The sequence below is a fragment of the Drosophila simulans genome, chromosome 3L (genome assembly GCF_016746395.2).
Source record: "Drosophila simulans strain w501 chromosome 3L, Prin_Dsim_3.1, whole genome shotgun sequence".
In the NCBI taxonomy this organism is placed as follows: Eukaryota; Metazoa; Arthropoda; class Insecta; order Diptera; family Drosophilidae; genus Drosophila; species Drosophila simulans.
Genome location: NC_052522.2, coordinates 13,602,385 through 13,612,390, shown reverse-complemented (window position 1 = coordinate 13,612,390; position 10,006 = coordinate 13,602,385). Strand labels below are relative to the sequence as shown.

General features: G+C 38.5%; 4 protein-coding genes across 7 annotated transcripts; 2 read left to right on the top strand and 2 right to left on the bottom strand.

Moving 5' to 3' along the window:
• Positions 1 to 201: 201 nt before the first annotated feature.
• Positions 202 to 1,853, bottom strand: LOC27207626 (tetraspanin-15). Its single transcript, XM_016183307.3, has 2 exons — positions 1,549 to 1,853; positions 202 to 1,451 (listed from the first exon to the last, which is right to left on the bottom strand). The coding sequence occupies exons 1-2, from the start codon at positions 1,603 to 1,605 to the stop codon at positions 420 to 422; spliced, it is 1,089 nt and encodes a 362-aa protein (XP_016031767.2). The 5' UTR covers positions 1,606 to 1,853; the 3' UTR covers positions 202 to 419.
• Positions 1,854 to 2,386: 533 nt separating this feature from the next.
• Positions 2,387 to 2,868, top strand: LOC27207860. Its single transcript, XM_016183502.3, has one exon. The coding sequence runs from the start codon at positions 2,527 to 2,529 to the stop codon at positions 2,755 to 2,757; it is 231 nt and encodes a 76-aa protein (XP_016031766.1). The 5' UTR covers positions 2,387 to 2,526; the 3' UTR covers positions 2,758 to 2,868.
• A 304-nt stretch (positions 2,869 to 3,172) lies between these two features.
• On the top strand, positions 3,173 to 8,671 carry LOC6739645 (farnesol dehydrogenase). 4 transcript variants are annotated; one of them, XR_005544112.2, is made up of 6 exons: positions 3,173 to 3,790; positions 3,887 to 4,027; positions 4,100 to 8,158; positions 8,222 to 8,238; positions 8,313 to 8,396; positions 8,466 to 8,671. XR_005544112.2 is itself a non-coding variant. In XM_002076504.4 (3 exons), the coding sequence occupies exons 1-3, from the start codon at positions 3,173 to 3,175 to the stop codon at positions 4,139 to 4,141; spliced, it is 801 nt and encodes a 266-aa protein (XP_002076540.4). In that variant the 3' UTR covers positions 4,142 to 8,671. The 4 variants fall into 4 exon arrangements, 1 of the variants encoding a protein (XP_002076540.4); XR_005544111.2 differs by having other exon boundaries at positions 4,100 to 8,238; XR_005544110.2 differs by having other exon boundaries at positions 4,100 to 8,396.
• On the bottom strand, positions 7,300 to 7,655 carry LOC27207839. The gene has a single exon (XM_039294394.2). It carries the CDS (start codon positions 7,653 to 7,655, stop codon positions 7,410 to 7,412), a length of 246 nt encoding a protein of 81 aa, XP_039150328.1. The 3' UTR covers positions 7,300 to 7,409.
• Positions 8,672 to 10,006: the final 1,335 nt, after the last annotated feature.

The window sequence follows — 10,006 nt, the reverse complement described above, 5'->3', positions numbered from 1 at the left end:
AAACAATTAAAACGTTTTAAGTGGAAAAATATCTTTAAAAATCCGGAAAAATGTATTTTAAACACTAAAAGTTTGAGATTTAGTTCAAAGTAAGCCATCGAAATTAGATTTCTCATTGAAAAAATACTGAATACATAAGAAAATATATTTAATATATTCCACACTTAATGGCAGTGTGTAGTTTTTGAGCCAACACTGCAGAAAATGTGAAATAATCACCATTGTTATATAAATAATAATACTAAATACACTTATAACTATATTACTGAGCAAATACATACTGTTATGATATACAAAGATTATATTATATTGTATACTTTCCTATCTTGGATTAGCTTTATATTAGCTTAAACCAAACGTGTTCAAAATAGAGTCTATCAAAGAATATTATTTGTCAGCAGGATCCTCAAGGTTTTGAATTAGACCAAATAATTCCTCATTTGTGTTGGTCGGTTGGCTGGGTTTGTTCTTAAATTATGTTGTTTGTACAAGTCTCTCGGTTTAATATACAACTCCTTGAAATCCTCACTGCTGACATGCCTGCTAGCGGGTCCCAGATATATTCCGTCTCCACTGTGATTGGAATTTTCCCTCAGTTCAACATCAGGTTCGTATATGTTCTCGATTAGGGTTTGTCGCGATTTTACCTTTTTAGTCCGCATTTCCTGTACAGGTTTCTTGAGCCTAGCCCGTTGCGAAGCAAGTCCGGTGCAGCTCATGATAATGGCGAGTAGAACACAAAACTCAATCATGGCCAATATTAGACTGGCGGCAAGAAAGACGCTGTACTGTTCTCGGTACCAGTTGTCCAGATGGGGCAGACAGGACTCGGTGTGACGTTCCCTTTCGTAGGACAATCGTTCCAGAGACTGACACATCGATTCATTGGCTGGCTTGGGGTCCAGATATGCCATGGACTGATCAGCATTCTGAAGGACACAACAACTGAGCGGCACCGGCCAATTCCTTTGTCCATAGCCCTGTAGTCTCCACAACGATGTGTCGTAGTCCAAGGAACTTCTCATCCCGCAGCAGCCGAACCGGACCTGTGCCAAATCCAAGGCATTGGTAAACTGCTCCTGCCCCGGAACTCCATAGTTGCTCTGCAAGGATCGGACCATCTGAGTCTCATCCAGGCTGATTCCCAGGCAATGTGGCCACAATGTGATGGCCAGGCACAAAACCGATTCGGTCAGGAGGAGCACCACAACGCTCAGGAAGTATATGGTCAGAAAGCAATAGGTGTGAAGGCAACTGGCCCAGAAACCCACAACGGCGGCCAGAGTAGCCACAAATCCCGCAATCGCCACACCCAGTGCTATATAAAAAAGCAGCGGCTGCGGAAGTGAGCTCAGCCGATCGCTGGATGCAGCCAAAAGTCTGGAGAGCAGAATGCGTTTGTTATCGGAGAAGATATATAGACCTGATACTACCAGAAGCAAGCCACATATCTGAAAAACACAATTGGTCAATAAATATAGCATATAGGAACTACTAAACTAGCTAAAGCAGGAAGCTATACAACTTTCACTTTAGTTAGTCACTCACCAAAAACAAAAAGTTACATAGATTGAGCACAAATTTGTAATTAAAACAGCAGGCCATGTTTACATCAATGCGGGTGTGGGTCTTTCAAACTTAATTAGAACCAAACGTTTTATGACGAAATGCAATTATTGCGACATGTACAAAGATCAGTAATGGTGGTGATGTATATCTGGATGTACTGCATGCTCAACAACGTAGATGTGTAGATACTCCAAATCCGAAACTTCAAAACAGCACCCGTGTATTTCAACTCGGTTATATTCAATGCGGTGCCATGGGCAGTACAATTTAAACTAAACAGCGAGGAGATGCAACATTCTGTGGCAAGTTCAGAGAAGCGAAAGTAAGAGACCACAGAGAATTCGCTCGTAACTCTCTACAATCCCCATGATGGGTAACTCTCATTGAAACTTTTCAAGCGTCGCGCTTAGCTTAGCAAAACAAAACCGAAAACACTGTCCATCCACCAAAAATTTTAAACTGAAGACTGAAAAGAGAAACCCATGCATGGGGCGCAATGCTCGTTGCTCTTATTTGATCACTGCCACCATCTCCGTGTGTGCAACCATTTGGAACCGTTTTCCAACAAAAGCCGACAAGCAACAAACAATTACACGAGTTGAACTTTAATTATTACTAGATACCGGAATTTATGTAAAGTTCTCTCTATGGATCACAATGTATTGTGGTAAAGTTATGTTTGCTATACTCGTTACTCATCATAGTTTATTATTACAAGGGTATATAAACTTCGGCTTGCCAAATCTAGTTAACTTACTGGTAAGGGTATATTGATACCTTTAGTTGCCAGAATTCATCGTCGATATATGTGTGTACCCAAATCCTAGTAGGCTTGACTTAACACTTCTACACAGACTAGGCCTTGACAAATTAAAATCTTGTTAAAAATAATTTGTGTATATTCAAAAACATTCGAACTGATAGCGCCATTTGAAGCGAGTGAATCCGATCCAAATTATGCTTAAGATTCCAAATCGGCGCAAGATGCCTGTGTCAGAACAACAGCCACGAATCATCAAGATTGAGCGACCAACGACTGGAAGGATACTAGGTCCTTTGAAGATGCCCAGCGTGCAGCAACAGACCTTCCTGACCAAGAACAACCCAAAAATATCCGAAGATCTGGCCAGTCGCTTGGAGACTCTTCAGAGACGGATCCAAGAATGGAAGTCTTCAGGCCAAGTCTGAGATGAAACGTAAACTTGGGGATGACGCAAAGTAATCTTTCAGTAAACCAATAAAATATTGAACCAATCGAAGTAACTTACATTAACCAAATAAACAAGTAGTTAAAGCCAAGTATGGGAATATTACTTCAATGACATACAAATATACAAATTATGTTCATTTGCGTCTACTTTTGTAAGCCAAACTTTCTTATCAGTTCGAAAGCCAATCCAAAATATGCACAACACTCATTTTTAATGATAATTAAATAAAATGTAAACTTGACTCCTATAGCCAAATTGGCTAGTTTTCAGAGGTTACCAGTCGTTTGAACTGGGGGTGAGTGACCTACTTAAATGGGCGAATGCAATCAATAAGTACTGCGTTGATTTCTATGGCTTCCTTGTGGTTTTGGTCTTAAGCGATTGAACGCCAAATGGCTAGTCATTCGGTGATTAGACGTCAGTGGAACGGTAGCATGGAGCGTTGGTGCAACAAAGTGGCCGTGGTGAGCGGAGCTAGTGCTGGAATTGGTGCAGCATGCACCCGTGCTCTAATCGGAGCAGGAATGGTAGTGGTTGGTCTGGCCAGGCGGCAGGATCGAGTGGAGAAGCTTCGTAGTGGTCTGAGTCCCGAACAGCAGTCTCGGCTTCACGCAATCAAGTGCGACATTACGCAGGAGGATCAGGTTTTGAAAGCCTTCGACTGGACCTGCCGGCAATTGGGCGGAGTGGATGTGTTGGTGAGCAATGCTGGGATCATTGGTACCGGAGAACTCAGCGAGCGGGATAATGGTGCTGCCATGCGATCCACCATAGAAACAAACATCATGGGCACCGTTTACTGTGTCCGCGAATCCTTTCATTCGATGAAAAGGCGAGGAACCGAGGGCCACGTGGTCATCGTGAACAGCGTGGCGGGCTACCAGGTTCCCAACCTGGGACCCCAGCTTCCCTCGCTCAACATTTATCCGGCCACCAAGTTTGCCCTTCGCGCCATGAACGAGATCTACCGCCAGGAGTTCCAGAGGCACAAAACTGCCGTGAGGGTTTCGGTTAGTATGTTTAGGAGTCCTTCGAGTATCAGTGACTTATTTTAATTGCTTCTGCGTTCTTTGAATATCGGTGTGTTATTTAAATTTTCTTTGCAGACCGTCAGTCCCGGCATTGTTGATACGGACATCTTGCCGGAGCAGATCCAGGGTATTATCAAACAACACATGCCCATGCTGCGAAGTGATGACGTCGCTGATGCCGTTCTCTGGGCAATTGGCACTCCGCACAATGTTCAGGTAATTAAATCGTAATATATGGATTTTTATGGATTTAACAGTATTTGCATATAACTTTCTTACCGTTGACAGGTCCATAATATAACTATCAAGCCGCAAGGCGAAAAGTTTTAATAACTGTTACGATAAACTATCAACTGCAGTGGACAATTTCATTAAATATTTAAGTTTTTTTTGTACTGCGCCACTAGTTGCCTTAGGCTAAAAATAAAATAGTATAATTGGATCATAATGTTAATTTATTTTTAAGAAATCTCTTTCGTAAATCTTAGGCCTATTAAACTGCAGCACATTGCCCAGTGTCGGCGAATTCGATTCCCAAACACCGGATCATACCCCAATTCAAACACCCTTTTCCACCGACACTTTTTTTTGCTCTCTCCGAAGGACTTTCAGAGTGGATTTAAGAGAGGTTCGCCACGGGTTCTTTTCCATATCGTTCCAAAGCAGCTCCAAGCTGCTCCCCAATACATCCAGGCGATTCAGTTGTGTGGAGCCAGTCGCTCTGTAAACACCGTCCTTTGTTCACTGTGTCCTCTTTTTTCGCTTTCTCAGATTTTGCATCTTTCGCCATCTGTTGTCGCGTGCATCTGTTGATTGTGTTTTTACACCCCTAAAGGACCTTTTAAGTCTGTTGATGTGGGGAAACTGCACAATTTCACTTATTAGTTTGATTTTTAAAGAGTTTTCCAAAAAAACGCTGAGGAGTTTTCCAAAAACTGAGACATATTTTAAATATGTGCTATTCCCCTCTTATAGTTTTGAATCCAAATTATTTTCTAGAACTAAGTTGTACTACTGACATAATATGAAAGTAATTTAAAGTTTTTTTTTATGTCAACAAATACTCTAAAAACCTCTTTAATAAAATATCACTGTATCTCAACCACTCGTTAATACACAGTAGTTGTTCGCTGAATCGCCACGATATCGTTAAGAAACTCAATTTAAATGCACATATTACATTTAGCCCGAGCTGACCAAACGGCTCAACTGTGGTCCTCGTCACCTCATTCGATTTGGATGGAGGAATCTCCTTTTGTATTCATGAAAGCTGAAAAGTTTTTCGGTTATTTATTTAATGGGTGCTGAATTCCGCGGAGTCCATTGATGGTGCTCATGGTTCTGCTTTCCATGAAGGTACACCCTCCATGTCCATGTGCATATATTTAAATTACCGCGCTTGTATTTATGCGACTTTTGTTTTTAATTAATTTTTTAAGTCCCTTTGCGGTAATTTTTGCGAACGAAAGTTTTAATCGAATTGCTTATTATACAATGTGTTTATATTTTTCTACTGAAGAATATCCTTTCATTTGTTTATATTTATAACCATTAAATTTTTGATTCTTAGATTTATATATCATATTAAAAATCACCACAACAAATTTGTGCTTATCGCTATGTTCTCAAAATGTGATGCACAAAATCTATCCCAACCGTCAAAGAAATTTAATTTGGTTTCAAAATGCACAAACGATGACCAATAAATTATTTATTTAACAAATGTTCATCAGCGCATAAGCTGCTCAATAAAATAAAACTATGCAGATTTAGCAATAAATAAATGTTTAGCGGCTAATTTGGCAATGTAAACTTAATTTTCGAATACATTCGCCTATTTCCACATAAATTAGCGTAAGCCCCGTCATCGATAAGGCAATTAATGTGCGGAGAGCAGCCAGCCACTATGCAAATGGTCATATGTTAAGCGCCATCCACCGAAATGACATCTATGCGAGATTATAAATCACAAACGCTGCTTTCCCGTGGTCGATGGCAATACAAGTACTATTAAAAGCCATTCCGATGAACCTCGGCTCTCGTAAATCATAAAGGAGTGCCATCTCAGTTTCTACTTCGTCCTTTAGACCTGGGCTCCTATTGTCTTCAAATTTATGTCCTGGAATGGCCCTTTGCGTTCGGCATTGTCCTGATTTCGTCCTTGAATTGCTGCTTTTGAGCGATATGCTAATTAAATAGAGAGCTAAAATAAATATGATTTTTGAATTAATTAAGTTTTAGACTATTGTCTTAAGTGAGGCACCCCATGTTAGTGAGCATCAATCGATTAAGTTTATTGAAACCCATATAAGAGCTTCGGTCTGCTGCCTTTGGTATACCTCGTGAAGTATGTATGGTAGGCATATGCTTGTAATAAATTCAAAAGATAAACGAAGCTGCCGGCACTGAGTTCGGAGCATAGGCAAATGGATTGAATGGAGATGGAGCATTCAGGACACTTGCCTTGATGACAGGGCAGGCTTAAAATCGATTGCGTACGACTCGATTCATTCAATCAAGTTAAATAGAATCGGAATTCTGGAAACATCAGCTGCAGGCTCCTCTGACTATGGGCAATTCAGCCTATTGTTCTTTGGACAAATGCGAAGTACATGGGCGTATCAAGAAATGATTTCCAAAGGGGAATCGTAAGGCAAAAAATCTGTCTTAATGCTTCGTATAATTAAATAAAATTTATAAAACATTAAAAAAAAGGATCATAATATTAAATATAATTTTTAATGCTTTTGTATTTGGATTATTGCATTTCTGTGTTTGCTTTACTTGAATGAAGATGATAACAAAGACTGACATCGTTGACTTAAAACATTACACATTGTATCCTTGCTCCAATTGCAATGGGAATGGTGTTCCAGAAGCTCTTCAATATTTCCAAGAAATTAATTTGGATGTATGCAAATCTAATTGATATACCCTGCGTAGCTCTAAGAAAAATAATTTATGTCCAAATTGCATAATACGAAAACAAGGATGTTTATGGCACAATAGATTTTATTGAATAATGGTTGATTTCACAGCGCCTAATATGTGTGGTGGCCACAGTATTCCATGGCTCTCTTCTCTCCTACGGCTCATATGCTTTTCATTTTCATTGGTTATTTGTCGCTCGAGTTGTTTTTCGGCAATAAAGATTATAATCTTTGTATGCTATACAGAAACCAGCAATAACGATAAAAAGAGGAATTTGGTCTACCATAGCTAAAGCTGGGACAAACTATTTTGCTACCAGATAGGATACAAATATTTTTGTAAGATGCAGGAAAAGCTGAGGGTGTTTGTGCGTGGAAAGATAGAGAAGAGTTTTAGTCGCTTAAAATAAACACCAATAAAAGCAACATCCCCATTCAAAACTATTTTGATTTCTTATATCCCCTTTCTTCTGGCGTTTTTGTAATTTTCAAATACATTTACATATCTCCCCCCTTTTGTGTTGTTATAAATAAAAAGATTGGCGTGTTATTGTAATATAGCTATAATTTTTTATTTTATAAAATTTGGTTTTACATTAATCTAATTATGGATAATTTTAAAATGTCCGAATTTGGTGATAATATTATTTTCACCTCTAGCAGGATTTTCAGGAAGATTCCAAAAGGGGAAATCTATTTATAAATTGAATGACATTTTCCGACTGCCGGTTTATACGCTCGGCTCGCAGCTTTCGATCGTTGGTAATATCTCTAAGAAAAGTGGACCAATTCGATGCGAGATTTGGCAATTGCTGAATAGATATTTCAGTCGGTGACATCGTATTTTTGATGGCTCCAATGTTTTGGCCAACCGGGGAGTTCTCGTTAGTTGATACTGACACAGTGTTCGTCATATTGAAATAAAATGTTTAGTTTTGGGTGAACTGGTGGGATGAGGCTCTTGAAGCAGACTGATTTAATAGTGTCCATGCATTGGTTTATATAGAACTAAACAGGTAGATTAACATAACTCTTTCGCGTTGGATACAGGTAGAATCCGTGAAAACCCCACGGATTTATATATCAATACCTAAGAAAGGTAAGGTAAGTAACAGCTGCATAATCCCCCAACAGATGGAACATCCTAATATAGCCATAAATGTTGGATGGGTATAACAAACTTGGGAATTACCTGAAGAACACTATATGTTTTATATTGAGCCATAGGTAAGAGAATAGGAATATTTTGCCATCGAAAGTTCTCGAGACAATTTGCATATTTGTCTGATATTATTGCAAATAGGAAAAAAACGCAATTCTCGCAATTCAACGCAACCCAGGAAAAGGATAATAATGGTACAAATTGTAAAAAAAAATCATTTAAGTCTGATAATGTGTACTGTAATGATCGCCTAAGGTAATATTATTATTGTTAAAACACTGCTTAATGAAAAATGTATACGTATATTTTCGGTGGCAGGAGCAATTTTCTTTAAGGTATGCAAAAAATGTTTTTATCTGTTGTATTCGTTTTTTTTTTTGTCAGAATATTAATACGTATGCCATTCCAGCATCCTGTCGCCTGCGAAATTGAGCAATTTAATTATACTCATATGGAAAAATAATGATGCTGCCGCTGCACATTCTCTGGAAAGGTAAACATTGTCATCCAATGAAGGCTTCAAACTGCCGGGCGACAATTGCAATTAATTGCATATTTTAAGCCATTCCAGATTGGAACCGCAGACGTGAACAACAACAATTGCAATACAACAAGAAAAACAAAAATTATATATGTTTAATGTGCGTAATAAAATGAAAAAAACAAAAGGATCGGCTTGACCGTTATCAAAGGAAAGAAATTAATTGGTCTTTACGCCAAAAATTAACAATTATGACAATAAAATGCATTCTGTTTATCATAGGAATATCCGAATTATAATTTTAAATTTATCGGGGCAATAAACATGTAAATAGAGCTGAAGCGAAAACAAAAAGGCTTAAAATACTGTTTAAATTAAGAAAGTGCAGTGGGATTATGAGCGATTTAAAGTATTGGTTTCGCCTTACCGAGAAATTGAACCATACAATTTAAAATGTTGAATATAAAAATGGCTGCCATTTTTTTTTAGACTGAAGAAAGGGAACTTACATTTGGCATTGCCTACAAATATTCTGTGAAATTCGAGTTTGTTTAGCTTCTGTGGCACCCCAGATAAAAAGTACTCTTACATTTTATGGCATTCTCGGTGCCCATGGTGTGTGCAATTGCCTATCTCGTTTCCCAAAATATTTTTAAGGGTCCTCTACGTGAATACTCGCGACTTTTACAAGTTTCTGGGGAGGCCCGAAAACAGGAAACAAAAAGCAGATCGCATAGGCAGTGCGGAAAGGATTCATGGCCAACTTGGCGTGTGTGTGCCACTTGACAGTCGTTTAAATGCATTAAAATATTACCTTCTTCAACATGAGCGCAACAAAACAGAGGCAAGGGCAAACATGACATCCGCCAAATTTCCACATGCGATAGACTTTTTGGCGGGTAAGGGCTGGTTCTGGCTCCATGGGGAAGTTACGCCCACTAGCAGGCCAGGGAAAAATCAAATCATCCAAGGCCGCGCCAGCCGATGACTACAACAATGCACATTGGTTTTTTATGTGTTTTTTTTGGCAGAAAGTCAAAAAATTTTTTTAACGGAATAAAAAAATTTTTAGTTTCTTTATATTTAGGATAGTCTAATTAGATAAAAAAAAGTCGATTTTTACTTTTTTATGCAACACTGGCTTATTGCCCACCTCTCAAAGAGAGCTGATTGTCGATAACATGCGTAAGACAAAATTGGCGGCAAATCATTGTGCAACATTTGTGGTTAATATTTCCTCAGAGAATTAAAAAGTTTAAGCTGGTGTCATGGAAAACAGTAGGCCAGGTATGTAGATTTGTAGTTCAGTAAAAATTTTGTGTATGTTATATGTTTTTGTGTAGTTGTATCGTGTTTTGTTTATGTACCTTTTTTACAGTCAACTTAACAATTGTAGCTGTGTTTCGTGGAATATAACTTTTGTATGGCAAACCACTTCAAAAGAATTTTAACGGCAAGTTATTAACTAACATGTGTATAATATTATACAACTAGTTTCATATGCACCTTTTTGTTCCTTTTTGAAAAAATTACGTTTTTGTAGATGAATACTTGTTTGGGCATGCAGAGCTGCTTGACATTTGGAGCAACAATAGTCGCTCTGAGGATGCAGTTAGGCAGCA